Genomic DNA, 15478 nt, shown 5'->3' on the forward strand with positions numbered 1-15478 from the left:
TTGTGCTGTCTCCCCCTCCCCCGAAAATATAATGATCCTTTGAAGAGAGGCAATTATTCTGATGAAGGAAATTTGGGTTAAATCTTTTTTTTTGAATGCTACATGGAAAATCACAGTTTCAAGATTCCTTACTAAGAACGTATATGAAAGAACAATGGTCACATGGCCACCAGTTACTAGAGTTGAAATATTTATGATACAGTCCTGTTGTGACCTACCAAAGGGAGCCAGACTCCCGCTCTGCAGCCTGTACGCTCCCATACAGTGGAATTGCAGTGGTTCTAGGCTTTTTAAGCCTTGGGCTGACATGAAAGTTTGCAAGGTGCAAGATTTCATTTTGTGGGGAACAGTTGTGAAATTCGCAGCCTCATCCCATCAAGATGTCTGTACAGTCACTGCAGAGAATGACTTGTAAGGTTAATGCATCTGTTTTAAGGACAAAGTCTATAATTTTATTGTGGGGTGCTATTCATTTGTACCGCATGGTGTTTTGCTATTACACTCACAAATCTGCAGTATGGGTTTGGCCAACAAGTGCCAGAGTAGTTATCACATGCATTGTTAAAGTACCCGTCATTGTAAACCTATACAACAGGGGTTATTTTCCTCAATAGCTGCAAAGCCCTTTACATTTCCAGTAATTCTGTTTGTTTCCACTAAGAAAATAACTATAGTCTTGATTATAAATGCAAGTAAAATATGGCTTGATAAACATTCAGATTCAGCTTTTTATGATCCCTATTGTCAATGAATGTGTTACCTATGAAAAACACATTATTAATTGTTCAGCTGAGGGCTGGATCTTTCTTACCATGGAAGAGGACCTGGGGAGAGGAAATTGCTACAAGGATCCAATGATCCTCCTCCACTGTTCTATCAAGAGTGGATTCTGCCCTCCAGCAGGGTAGGCCACAGGACCAGTCCTGAACCTGACGGATGACCAGGGACCTAAGGGAGGCCCCATGCCTCTTCATTGGCTGAATGGGGCTCTTCTGGCTTGTTACCAGCTGCAGTGCCAGGATTGCCTCCTTGTTACAGCTGCTTCCAGACCCAAGGAGTTGGAAGAGGACTGTGGAAATGACAATATAGTTCCAAGCTATGTTTAAGTTTTACTGGGACTCACCAAGAGACAGAGGGGACAACATGCATTCCCCCAGCTGACCCATTTTCCTTTCTCGCTCCTGATGTGAACCAGATCTACAACATGCTCCCCCTAGAGTATGGAGAACAGTGCCACAATAGCAGCTAATCATCCCCCTTCTGATCTTGGAGCAGGTCATCTATACGAAAGAGCCCCTAAGTGCACAGAGCTGGGAGGCTGGTATCATGAAATGTCAAGGACAAATCCTACTCTCTTTACTCAGATTAAATCCCCATTGTCTAAAGAGTGCAGGATTTGATCTGATGTTAGGAAACCATTGCAGAGCAAAGCTACTTGCTGTGCACCTGCATCCATCATTCTTAAGCTTTCTTTCATTGGTGTTGGAATTAGCTCGAAGATACTATGGCTGGAATAATGATCCACTCCCTACACGCGCAGCCGCTGGTAAAGTAACAGTATATGCCTGATTTAAGTGGGAAGAGAAAGAATTAAACCAATTTGCGTTTCCTCTAGGCAAACTTCCTCCTTTTGTCACCAGGAATTGGCCCCCCTCTTAATGTACATGAGTCTGAAAGCTCTCTCTGAGCAAAGACTTTGCATTCACGTTAGCTAGGTTACCAAGGTGATAAAGAAAAAGCCGTTCCCAGGAACCATGGCTCCAGTTCAGTGTTGTCTCTATCAAATCCAAGCTACTGCTGGATGTAAGTAGTCCCCTTTCTCTCCCACATAAGATTAGTTAGATCTATATATCACTATTTGTCCACTGTACTCATGTCTGGGCTGAAAATACTAATTTAGCTCCCAACACAATTTAACAGGCGGTACAAACAAACAAAAACCCACAACTAAAGAGGAAGTGAGAAAGATGTCTGTCTAGTTGCTTTTATATTGCATCCTTTCCCTGTTTCCGTAGCTGCAGCTTGTTTCTTTTGGTAACAAACTTGTCTTATGGGTGCCCAAACACCTTATACATCAATGGCACAGTATCAATAATTGTAATTATTAAGATAATATTATGCAAGATGTGGGAAAGGGCTATGTCAATCAGAGTTATACACGGTTGTATGTGTTGAACATGTGTGTGCTTGTGCAAGGTGAACTATACAGGAATGGGTCAGGGTTAAAGTGGTGGGGGGGGAATGTATGTATCTTGGTATTGTTAAGTGTCTAGCACTTGGATACCTAAATAAAATAAACTATAACAATGTCCCAAGTAAATAAGGAAAATGTAATTTTAATGGAAACGTTTGTTTTTATCTCTTTTTAGAAACAGGAACTTCATTTAAGCTGCTTGATGGGGCCACATCCATTCCTTTGCTTTTTTGAAGCATCTGATATAGTGGCAGTGGTCACCACTTAAACACAGAAACGTGAGGCTGGACGAGACCTCAAGAGGGCCTTAAGTGCAGCCTCCTGTGCCAAGGCAAGGCCAAATAAACCTAGACCAGCCCTACAGAGGTTTGTCCAACTGCCATTAAAAACCTCCAACAAGGGGGATTTTACAACCTCCCTTGGAAGCCTATTCTAGAGTTTAACTACTCTTCTATTAAGAAAGTTTTTCCTAATATGCAAGCTAAACCTCCCTTGCTATAGATTAAGCCCATTATTTCTTGTTCTACCTTCAGTGGACACAGAAAACAACTGACCACAGTCCTCTTGAGAACAGCCCTTAACATATTTGAACAGAGTGTTATATAATTTCCCCTTCAGTCGTCTTTCCTCAAGACTAAACCTGCCCAGTATTTAGAAAACCTGACCTGTGAGGAAAAACTTACAAACTTTTTATCATTGTTGATGCTCTCCTCTGGACTCTAATTTGCACACACCTTTCCTGAAGTGTGGCACCCAGAATTGGACTACATCTGAGGCCTCACCAGTGCCAAACAGAGCAGGACAAATGATTTTCCATATCTTAGATACAACACTCCTGGTACTGTACCCCAGAATGTTACCCTTTTTCACAACCGCATCACATTGTGGACTCGTGTTCAATTTGCGATCTACTATAATTCCCAGATCCTTTTCAGCAGTATGACCTGGCCAGTTATTCCCCATTTTGTAGTTATGCATCTGATTTTTCCTTCCCCAGAGAAGTACTTTGTGCTTATCTTTATTGAATTTAATCTTTTGATTTCAGACCAATTCTCCCAAATTGTCAAGGTCATTTTGAATTTGAATCCTGTCCTCCAAAGTGCTTACATAGTCTTCCAGCTTAATGTCATCCGCAAATTTTACAGACATACTCTCCACTCCATTATCCAAGTCATTATGAAAATACTGAATAATACCAGATTCAGGACTGACCCCCGCTGATCTAGGGAAGCAAGTTTGTTCTTAATTCCTTAACTACATCTGAGTGTGTTAAATCCAACTGGAAACCCCCTTCACACTCTTGAATATAGAGTAACAACACGGGCAAGCAGTTTTGTTGCAATGCATTTGGGTACCTATGCTTTTTCCCCTCCCTCCAATGAGAAGAAAGAAAACATTGGAACTGGCAGAAGTGGTGTTATGTAGTGCTTGGGATTTAATCAAAATATAAATCAGAGACTGGGATTTGAACAAAGCTGTGAGTCTAAATGATTACTTAATAATGCAGCTGCCTCTCCAAGTCTTCAGATGATATTGTTGATGCTATGTAACAAGCTGGAAATATAAAGTGCTTAGATTGAAATTCAAAATTTGCTTCTGCAGTAAACAGAGACAGGCAAAGAGGAGATGTTATAGTCACAAAAACCGTATAGTGGGGTAACAATGGGTTAAACTTTTCTTAAAAAAAGTTTCCACTCATCTACACTCTTTAGATAAGACAATAAGCTAGTTTTACAGTAGCTATTTAATAGATTGTGACTCATCTGCCCTAATGCCATTGACCAAACACACTCATTCTTTGTAAGAGATTAAGCAAGCTGGAGGGGGTGGGTGAGGAGTGATTTCTTTGGGTTCCTTTTTCCCAGCATGGGATTCCCATGGTCATGTACCATAAATGAGGGCTATTCTTGTAAACATCTTACATGTCTCAGACAACCAAAAAAGGAAAAAAAACACTGTGTACCGACACAGATGCTTTGCAGAGCAGTGTGTCAGCATGTATAAAACTGAAGAAGCTCTTGTATTTCAAGCAACAAGCGTTCTGATTAAAATTCAGAAATAGTCAGAATATTCTAGTTAACCATATTTTTCAGACTCTTCTGTTCACGTCCTTACCACAATATAAGGGAATGTAAATTTTGAGCTCAAAACTGATCATATTGTTCAGTCCACCCAAAAAGTTTCTCCTCTAGTTTATCACAACATTTGTATTGAAGAAAATAAAAGTGTACTTTCTCTAAAAAACAGCTGTATGGAGCGAAAGCCCAAATAAGGAAAATTTTTATACATTTGCAGACAAAACAATGATCCTGGAAGAAATAATGCAGACACAGGGAGCATTAACTTGGAGTGAGTTGTTCTGAAGGGCATAAGGAAAGGGTTGGAAAGGAGGATGTGTGAACTGCCCCATGCAGATCCTGCAGGTGTGCTCTAAAACGTATCTAGTTCACAATAATGTAGTCCACAAGATGAGGTACCATTTAGACCATGCCAGAAGGTCTACACAGGCCAGTTAGAGCACAACAACATATTAGCATGCTTTACAAATCACACCCTTCTGGCGCACTGTGCAGAGAAGCCCATAGTTTCTGAAAAGAAGTGAATGGGGAAAGAGAAAAACACACAGACACCAAAATGAGTATAAAATGATGGGTAGCTTAATTTCTTTTTAAATTCTATAACAAAGAAACCCAAATTCTTACAGCAAAGCAGTAAAGTAGTCATGGCTTCAAGAATTTTTTAAAATGTGTACAACTGATTCAGCTTTTTACTGTTATTTCAAGACCAATATACATATAAAAGGCATAATTTATCAAGATAACATTGCAGTAAGTGAACACGAAATCTAACTTGCCATGAAACTTCTATGGTGTTACATAATCTACACGAATACCTAAAAAGGGCATTATGAATACCCAACTGGTTAGTAAAGAGTTTATTTTAAGTGTTAACAATAAGAGGTGCAATCCTTGAGAGTTAAATGCTGAGAACCCTAGAGCCCTTTCTACGAGGGTATTCATTCTCAATAATGCTTTGTAGAGTAAAAAACTGAGAAGCAAAATACTCTGTTCAGTTTCTCTAACTCCACTTTCCCTTCCCCCAAAGTGAAGCTTTACTCTGAGTGAAATCCTGGTGCCATTGAAGACGGTGGCAAAACTCCTGTTAACTTAACTGGGGCCAAGATTTTACCCTCAAAAGTCCAGCTCAAATGTTCTTTGGAAATAAAATCCATTGTTTTGTATCGTGTGCAAAATGCAATATCTCTCCAGTGCTATCAGAAAACGTGCTGATAAGGACATAACCACAGAATCAAATGAAAATGATTAAAACCCTTACTAATTCTAGCAATCCTAACAGATGAAGAGTATTTGATATCTACAGGAATTTATGACAGGTCAACTGATTTAATACAGATGGTATTACTAAGACATGTCCTTTCTGATTTCACTGAGTCAAATCAAAGTTGTTTCACTCAAGTTCTTCAGTTTCTTCTGTGAAAAGGTCTGCCAGATCAGCCACTGTCAACACTGAGGCTTCTGACTGTTTCATGGAAGAGCTGGTGTGGCTGTAGGGAAAATTTGCACATGAGAGTTAGAGAACAGACTCTGCGCAATAAAGAACGAACATGCAGTTGTAGATTGTAGTATAAATTTTAGACAGTGAACATCACAAAGGAAGATGACAAGGAAGGGTATGTATAGAGTGTAGTTGTAGCCGTGTTCGTCCCAAGATATTTGAGAGACAAGATGGGTGAGGTATTATCTTTTATTGGACCAACTTCTAGTGGTGAGAGAGAAGCTTTCGAACCACACAGAGCTCTCCTTCAGGTCTTTGAAAAGTACTCTGAACATCACAGCTAAACGCAAGGTGGAACAGATTGTTCAGCATAAGTAGTTAGTACGTATTTTAAGGGACCATTTAAGGTAGAGTGGCCCATTAACAGCTCTGCAGTGATAGGACAAAAAGAGGGAGTTAGTAGGTTACAGACCACAATGATGCCTGCGTCAAATATTTACAAAACAATGGACAGCCCTCAGATATCCATCCCAAACACAGGACAAACTTATCCATTTAATCCTCACCCGTAACAATTTTACATTCAACAACAAACACTTTGTCCAAACCATGGGAATAGCTATATGCCAACCTCTTCAAGGGCCACCTTGAAGACGACAAATGCACCACAAAACCAATGATATACCTCAAACACACTGATGATAGTTTCATCCTCTGGACAAATGGCTTAAACTCCCCTCATAGATTTCCACCACAATTTCAACAACCAATCCCAATCCATTAAACTCCACAATCAGTTTCAACAAAAGATCCCTACAGACAACCATATACAAGAAAGAGGAGATCACGCCTACTTTCAAAGTTCCAGTATCCACCCCAAACACACCAACAAATCTGTTATCTACAGCCAGGCACTCAGATACCACAGAATTGGCTCCAAGGAGAAAGTCTGGAATATACATCTTAATACTCAAAACTGCCTTCACCAAAAAAGGACACTCCACAAGAGTAGCAGACTGAATCATGGAACGGGCCACACAAATACCCTGAGACCCTGCTTCAATACAGAAATAAGCCTCCCTCACACTGCATGCCCCTAGGTGTCACAGACCACCCTACACTGGAACCCATATGGGGTATCAAACTACAACCTATACTCAGTGGGGACCCCCTCCTAAAAAATCTTTCCTGAACGCTCACTTCTGGCCTTCAAACAACCCCCCAACCTCTCCAAGCTCATCATCAGAAGCAAGCTCCCCACAGACCAGGACACACCAACTGCCAGATCAACAGATGCAAAACCTGCTGACATATCTCCACTGCTGTAATGATCAACACATTTCAAGATCCATGGATCTTACACGTGCCTATCACAACATGTCCCAGCGCTGTCCCTAGAGATTATGGTGCCCTACGCACTCCCCCTGTGGTGGGACCAGCTCTGGGCCTCTGAGGGGGAGAGGGGTCCCAGGCCTCCACATGGGAGGGGGTAGGGCTGCACCCAAGGACTTTGGGAGGCAGGAGCAGCCAGTGCAGAGAGGCAAGAGGGGTCAGGCCCATCCCCGCACTCATGGGGTGGTGGGAAGTGGAGCGACCCGGCCCCAGCCTGCTCCGCTCTGCTCCCCAGGCTCCCAGGCTTGGGGTAGGGGGGGAACCACCCCCCAGCACTCACCGGTGGAGCAGCTGGGAGCTGGCACAGCATAGCGGGCTGGGGCCGGGTCACTCCACTTCCTGCCACCCGTTGAGTGCCTGACCCTGACCCCTGCTGCAGTCCCTGGGCGCATAGCTCAGGGGACAGGATATGAGGGAGGAAGGGATAGAGCGGGGGCAGCAGCAGCTTTCCTGGGCCCTGCTGTGCGCAGCTCATGAGGGACTGGCTCAGCTGCCTGGGGGAATCGGGCTGGCTGCAGCACACAGCTGCGTAGAGCACCAAGAAATTTTGTGCCCCAAATTTCCTGGTGCCCTACGCAGCTGTGTAGTTTGCGTATGTGTATACCTCATCCTGGGTATACCTCATCCAGTTCACTAAATACTCCAATAGCAACCATGTGGGTGAAACCAGACAATCACTATGCTCTCAGATTAACTCTCAGAGGAAAATGATAAAAGACAAAAACACCCTATCATAGAACATCAGGGTTGGAAGGGACCTCAGTATTTTCAGAGATACTGAGCACCCTGTAAATCCCCCTTGTTCTCTGAAGATCAGGCCACTTTTATTAATTTGAAAATTTTGGCCATAGTTCTTTGTCATGCTTCACTATTATATGTTCAGAACTTAGTGCAGTTGGCACAGAGAGAATTAGATTCCTGACATGAGCTGCTCATTTGTTGCATTAGTGTGTTTCTTCTGCTGTGAGAACAAATAGTATCATAGAATATCAGGGTTAGAAGGGACCTCAGGAGGTCATCTAGTCCAACCCCCTGCTCAGAGCAGGACCAATCCCCAACTAAATCATCCCAGCCAGGGCTTTGTCAAGCCTGACCTTAAAAACTTCTAAGGAAGGAGATTCCACCACCTCCCTCGGTAACGCATTCCGGTGCTTCACCACCCTCCTAGTAAAACATTTTTTCCTAATATCATCCTAAACCTCTCCCACTGCAACTTGAGACCATTACTCCTTGTTCTGTCATCTGCCAACACTGAGAACAGTCTAGATCCATCCTCTTTGGAACCCCCTTTCAGGTAGTTGAAAGCAGCTATCAAATCCCCCCTCATTCTTCTCTTCCGCAGACTAAACAATCCCAGTTCCCTCAGCATCTCCTCATAAGTCATGTGTTCCGGTTCCCTAATCGTTTTTGTTGCCCTCTGCTGGACTCTTTCCAATTTTTCCACATCCTTCTTGTAGTGTGAGGCCCAAAACTGGACACAGTACTCCAGATGAGGCCTCACCAAAGTCAAATAGAGGGGAACGATCACATCCCTTGATCTGCTGGCAATGCCCCTACTTATACAGCCCAAAATGCCATTGGCCTTCTTGGCAACAAGGGCATGCTGTTGACTCATACCCAGCTTCTCGTCCACTGTAACCCCTAGATCCTTTTCTGCAGAACTGCTGCCGAGCCATTCGGTCCCTAGTCTGTAGCAGTGCATTGAATTCTTCTGTCCTAAGTGCAGGACTCTGCACTTGTCCTTGTTGAACCTCATCAGATTTCTTTTGGCCCAATGCTCTAATTTATCTAGGGCCCTCTGTATCCTATCCCTACCCTCCAGCTATCTACCACTCCTCCCAGTTTAGTGTCATCTGCAAACTTGCCGAGGGTGCAGTCCATGCCATCCTCCAGATCATTAATGAAGATATTGAACAAAACTGGCCCGAGGACCGACCCTTGGGGCACTCCACTTGATACCTCATCCACAGAGCCAGTTATCTCGTCATAGAAGGCAATTAGATTAGTCAGGCATGACTTGCCCTTGGTGAATCTATGCTGACTGTTCCTTATCACTTTCCTCTCCCCTAAGTGCTTCAGAATTGATTCTTTGAGGACCAGCTCCATGATCTTTTCAGGGACTGAAGTGAGGCTGACTGGCCTGTAGTTCCCAGGATCCTCCTCCTTTCCTTTTTTAAAGATGGGCACTACATTAGCCTTTTTCCAGTCGTCCGGGACTTCCCCCAATTGCCATGAGTTTTCAAAGATAATGGCCAATGGCTCTGCAATCACATCCACCAATTCCTTTAACAATCTCGGATTCAGCGCATCCGGCCCCATGGACTTATGTTTGTCCAGCTTTTCTAAATAGTCCCGAACCACTTCTTTCTCCACAGAGGGCTGGTCACCTCCTCCCCATGCTGTGCTGCCCAGTGCAGTAGTCTGGGAGCTGACCTTGTTCATGAAGACAGAGGCAAAAAATACATTGAGTACATTATAGCTTTTTCCACATCCTCTATCACTAGGTTGCCTCCCTCATTCAGTAAGGGGCCCACAGTTCCCTTGACTTTCTTCTTGTTGCTAACATACCTGAAGAAACCCCTCGTTACTCTTAACATCTCTTGCTAGCTGCAACTCCAGGTGTGATTTGGCCTTCCTGATTTCACTCCTGCGTGCCTGAGCAATATCTTTATACTCTTCCCTGGTCATTTGGCTAATCTTCCACTTCTTGTAAGCTTCTTTTTTGTGTTTAAGATCAGCAAGGATTTCACTGTTAAGATAAGCTGGTCGCCTGCCATATTTACTATTCTTTCTACACATTGGGATGGTTTGTTCCTGTAACCTCAATAAGTATTTTTTAAAATACAGCCAGCTCTCCTGGACTCCTTTCCCCCTCGTGTTATTCTCCCAGGGGATCCTGCTCATCAGTTCCCTAAGAGAGTCTAAGTCTGCTTTTCTGAAGTCCAGGGTCCATATTTTGCTACTCTCCTATCTTCCTTTTGTCAGGATCCTGAACTCAACCATCACATAGTCACTGCTGCCTAGGTTGCCACTCACTTCTACTTCCCCTACAATTCTTCCCTGTTTGTGAGCAGCTGGTCAAGAGCAGCTCTGCCCCTAGTTGGTTCCTCCAGCACTTGCACCAGGAAATTGTCCCCTACACTTTCCAAAAACTTCTTGGATTGTCTGTGCACCGCTGTATTGCTCTCCCAGCAGATATCAGGGTGATTGAAGTCTCCCATGAGAACCATTGGGTGAATGCTTTTCACAAAGTGATCACTATATCTGACCCATCAATTCTCATTCTCAAAGGAAACCTGCACAACACTTTCAAAAGATTAACCTGGGAGCAGGAATGGCAGGTTTGTAGAAATGTTGGTGGTGCTGGGTGCAGGCCGCTGGCTGGTTCAGGGATGCAGGAAGGGGTGAGGGATGCAGGCTCTGGGACGGAGTTTGGGTGTAGGCTCTGGGCTGGGGCAAGGGGTGGGGAGTATGGAGGGCTGGGGTGCAGGCTCTGGGAGGGAGTTTGGGGGTAGGATAGGGTGTGTGGGAAGGGGGTGGGGGTGCAGGCTCTGGGAGGGAATTTGGGTGCAGGCTGGGACAGGGGGTGGGTGTGCAGGAGGGGGTGGGGGTGCAGAGGGAGAGGGTGCAGGGTGAGGGGTTTGGGGGGGCTCAGGGCTAGGGCAGAAGGTTGGAGTGTGGGGTGAGGGCTGGAGATGAGGGGTTCATGTGCGGGGGGATGGGGTATGGGAGAGGCTCAAGGCTAGGGCAGAGGGTTGGGGTGCAGGGAGTGGGTGGGCTATGACTGGGGGTGCAGATTCTGGGGTGGGGCCGGGCTGGGGATGAGTTTGGGGTGCAGGCAAGCTGCCCTGGGGCTGCGGCCAGAGAGGAGGACTGCCCCCCAGCCCTCTCCCCACTGGCAGCAGTGAGCTCTGGGGGAGGGGCCCCCTCTCCCTTCCTCCACGCCCCCCCCGGCAGCATACTCATCTCACACCACTGTCATTGCATGTGCTCCTAGGGCCCCTCTCAGGTTCAATAAGCCCCCTCGCCTCCCTTGTGGTGGGTGCTCGGGGCAGGGGGGAAAAGGGGGCTGCCGCCATCACACGTGTGCCTCCTCTCTTGCTGCTGCCCCTCACTGTAGCCTAACTGGGGGTGAGGGATGGGGCTGCCCCTTGCCTAGCGTGGGGCAGGAGTGGTGACAGTGGGGGGGGCGCTGTGCTGGTGGAGGGTCCCGCTGGAAAAGGGAAGGGTATGAGATAGAAGGGGAGGGTAAGGGCAGCCTGCCCTGGCACTAGTGGGGGGGGCACTAGGGGCAGCAAGTGGGAGCTGGGGGACACTTGGAGGAGGTGCAGGGGGTGGCAGGTGGGGCTGCGGGAGAGACCCGGTCCTGAACATTGGTGGAGCCAGGCCCCCGGGCCCTGAATATTGCTGGAGCCCGGGCACCAGGGGCCCATACAACTTGCCGCCCCTGCCTGAGAGTTTAAATTCATAACTCTCCTAGACATGAAAAATTATGGAGTGAACAGAGACACTGGATTTATGGCTCATTACAACAATCTGTAACCCACTAACCCCCTCTTTTTGTCCTATGACTGCAGAGGTGTTAACAGGCCACTCCACCTTGAATGGTTCCTTAGAATTTGTGCTAAACAATCTGTGTTGCCTTGCATTTAGCTGTGACATTTTTCCCAGAGTACCTTCCCCAGACCAGAACAGGAGCTCTGTGAGGCTCACTAGCTTGCATCTCTCACCTGCAGAAGTTGATCCAATGAAACATATTACTTCACCCATCTTGTCTCTCTAAGGAAGGGCATGGTTATTACCAGCTCAACCAAAGCAGCACAAACCATCCTGTTTATTATGTGGAGACCATCTTACAGGTCTTCTCACTAGGCAATTTTAAAGACAAAGCAATTAAAGTAGTCTGATCAGGTATTTTGTTGTTCATATTATTCAGTACAACTCAGATTAAGAGCACAAGAATTGCCATAATGGATCAGACCCAAGTTCCATCTAGTCCAGGACCCTGTCTGACAGTGACCAGTAACAACATGCTTCAGAAGAAGGTGGAATAATCTGCCCCAGCGTGAGATCCTGATCTCTAATAGTAAGAGATTGATGTAAACCCTGCTTTGTACATCCTCCCAAACTACCACAAGTAATAAAAAGACTGGAATCTGAACTCATCTGGTGATTTTGTTGTTTGGGCCAGAAGCATAATACAGTAATTTTGCTCCTCTGCAGCTATATTGGATCTGCAGTTCTTCTAATCACATAAGCTTGGTTCTGTGAACTAAATGGAGGGAACTGTGCAGTTTAAAGGGTTTATTTTTTAATAACTTTTGACTATCACTATGCTGTACGACTGGAAATTCTCACCTTGTATTTGTTTGGAGGGGTAAGGGTCTGAGGGGTAGGGCATCATCCTTATCTTTGTATCAGTTTCCATATCTGTACCATTCTAATGTTTTCGTATGTAAAAATTCAAATAATTTGTCCAATGGTTCAACAACATGAATAGCAGCAAACATTTGGGAAGGGATATTAAATCTCATGCTTCAGGGTTTACGTCAATCTCTTATCATTAGATATAATTAAAATGCCTGGCTAATAAGGGGTTTTTTTCCCAAAAGAAAAAAGAAGAGTCTAGTGTAAACCAGAAATGTAACATCCACATCGGTTTATTATCTAGCCAATACAAGATTTGTCCAAATACCAGCTTTTAAAGCTTCACCTGGTATACATTTGTACCATTCTAATCTTTTTGCATGTAAAAATTAAAATAATTTGTCCAATGCTTAAATAACATTATTAATAGCAAAAACCCGTACACCTTAACCTTAGGTCTAGTTCACCATTGCATTAGTCCAGTTTTATGATAGTGTAATTTCACTGATTTCTGTGCAATTACACTAATGTAAAACTTGAGTACTGCAGATGTGAATCTGGTCTCACATTTATGGTTATTCAGCACACAATACCTGACTGGTTCATGTCCTTGGAGACATCTGGTCTCAATTAAAATGTCTGGCCAGTAACGACTTATTTACATTGTTTCTGTTTCAAATTACTGAATACCAAATCCAGGTTAAAGTGTCATTTTTTCAAGCTTTGCTGAAAACATTTTGGGACTTTAGTCAAAACCTCAACTATAGTGAATACAGCATAATAACCTCTTAAACAGAATGAATGCAGGGTGTATGTATGAACATGACTCATTTCAGTGCAGTAATGCTTTTTAGCTCCCCTCCCCCCCAAAATGTACCTTCTCTCTACAGTTTTCAGCATCATCTGCATTCTCTCTTCTATTGTTGCTTTTATCAGGAACCTGTGAACAATGGTGGGCCTGCATGTGTTAAAAAAATAAAATTGAGCACTTGTATATTGTCATAGGACTGGCAAGAAGTTTAGGCCCAAATTTTCGCCTCCCTACAAATTATTTTAACTTTGTTGAAAGTGTCCTCTGGATTTTAAATGCCCAATCCTGTAAAGTGCTGAGAAACCTCTACTGAGAGTAAAGGGTGTTCAGCACCTCCCACCACTCAAATAGCTACTTTGCAAGATCAGGCCCTCAATGATTATCAAAATAATTAAATAAACCCTAATAGACACTGGGTAAAATTCTGCTCTCAGTTTTACTAGTAACAATAAAAAGTGTTCATTATGTGCACACCCTGCTTAGGGAGCTCAGGGACATGATTCCTTCTATAACTCCCAGGGCCAGATTAACTCATCACTTGGTCCCAATCAAACATATGCTTCTGGGCCCTTCCCTGTTGGAGAAGAAAGTAGTTTCTTTAACCAGTGCCCTCCTTGGAAATGGCCAACGAGACTCAGCTGTGTGGGAGGAATATCTCTGCCCACTCATCCACTGATGTGGGGATACACATGAACTGAAAGAACTTCATTTACTTGATTCAGAGTAGCAGCCATCTGTATCCACAAAAAGAAAAGGAGTGATTGGTAGGATTGCCAACCCTCGGTTTGTCCTGGAGTCTCCAGGAATTAAAAATTAGTCTTTAATTAAAGATTATGTCATGTGATGAAATGTCCAGAAATACATCCAACCAAAAACTGGCAACCCTAGTGATTGGTGTTGTGATCTGGCACAAAGTGGTGCAACATCATGTGAAGTTCTTTCAGTTCGCGTGCAAATCTGCATTAGCAAATATACATACATATATATAAATAAATAAATTAAATAAGTGGGAGCCCTGGCCCAGGGACATGTCTGGTTTACCTATGCATTAATCCAGCCCAGGTAACTCCTCAGCACATAGGGAATGTGGCCTGCTCCTCCTCGTATGCTGGGCCTGCTCCATAGACGAGCATGGTACGTGGATAGGAGAGAAGTCCTGCCTTCTCCTGGACCACTTTGGGGTGATGTACACATGGAATGGGGACATGGAGGAAGCATCTCCTGAACTTCCCTGAGTAAAGGGATTGTGACAGGCTCCTTGCATGCTGTCTTGAAGAGCCCCCTTTATGAGGGCCAGTAATGAACTCAGTTCATTGTTTGTATAGGACCTACAATGTTTTATACTCTGTCACTTTTGAGCCCGTCCAAGAAAGTGAGCTCCAGGTAATGACTAATTAAACCTCATTTTCAGAGCTGTGCTAATATCGCTAATGCAGAAGACAAGCAAACATTTTGTTCGGTTTCTTATGTGCCATATAAAAAAGGGTAAAAAAAATCTGATTGCCAAATGGAAAACAACAAAGCTAAAGGTAAAGAAAGAATTTTCAAGGTCCTGAGTGGGTGAAACAGAGCAGAGTAAAAATCAAAAGTTAATATCTATGAAAATAGCTGTAGATCCTTCTGACAATACATTTTTTTTCAGATTAGGAATTTATATTAGAAAATGAAAAGCACTAAACACTACTCAGTTAGAACCCGATTCAAAGTCCATTGAAGTCAATGGGATTCTTTCAACCCTAAAGTAAAATGTACTCGATAAAGCCAATAGAACTACTCATGTGGGTGAAAGGTAAGCATAAACACATGCCTATGTAGGATAGGGGTCTAAATCTGGAATAACTCCAGATATATGCTGGTGAAAACATAATTTGGCCCTTACTACACATTTAACTTATACATAGTTCTCTTCTTGACTCAAGACTCCTTACAATTTTATTTTCATTATCATTTTATTAAAGTGTACAACACAACATATTGTTGCTGCTGCTGACACATTTTCTGCCATGCCTTGATACTTCAGTACCAGCACCAGCTGAAATTACAGTGCAGGCTGTTGCTATTCATCTGATCTTCATCCCCACAGTTGAGTCAAAATATTTAGCACCACACCCAAATATCCATTTACTCATACATTCTCTCTCACACGATGACTCCTGCAACTCCCGCCGCCCCAAACAAAAACATATATTATCTTTATT

At 43.9% G+C, this 15478-nt stretch overlaps 1 protein-coding gene across 6 annotated transcripts in view; it reads right to left on the bottom strand.

Annotated features, from left to right (window-relative positions):
- Positions 1-4829: 4829 nt before the first annotated feature.
- Positions 4830-15478, bottom strand: part of SHPRH (SNF2 histone linker PHD RING helicase) — a 140411-nt gene continuing 129762 nt past the window's right edge. For 5 of the 6 annotated variants that reach the window (XM_038394745.2, XM_038394749.2, XM_043511151.1 and 2 more), the window contains 2 exons: positions 13347-13427; positions 4830-5759 (listed from right to left, as the gene is read on the bottom strand). In XM_038394745.2, coding sequence (XP_038250673.1) covers positions 5663-5759; positions 13347-13427 — 178 coding nt within the window. In that variant the 3' untranslated portion in view covers positions 4830-5662. The remainder of the gene's footprint in view (positions 5760-13346; positions 13428-15478) is intronic. The other variant, XM_038394750.2, reaches the window with a different exon arrangement.

The sequence above is a fragment of the Dermochelys coriacea genome, chromosome 3, assembly GCF_009764565.3.
Source record: "Dermochelys coriacea isolate rDerCor1 chromosome 3, rDerCor1.pri.v4, whole genome shotgun sequence".
Lineage (NCBI taxonomy): Eukaryota > Metazoa > Chordata > Testudines > Dermochelyidae > Dermochelys > Dermochelys coriacea.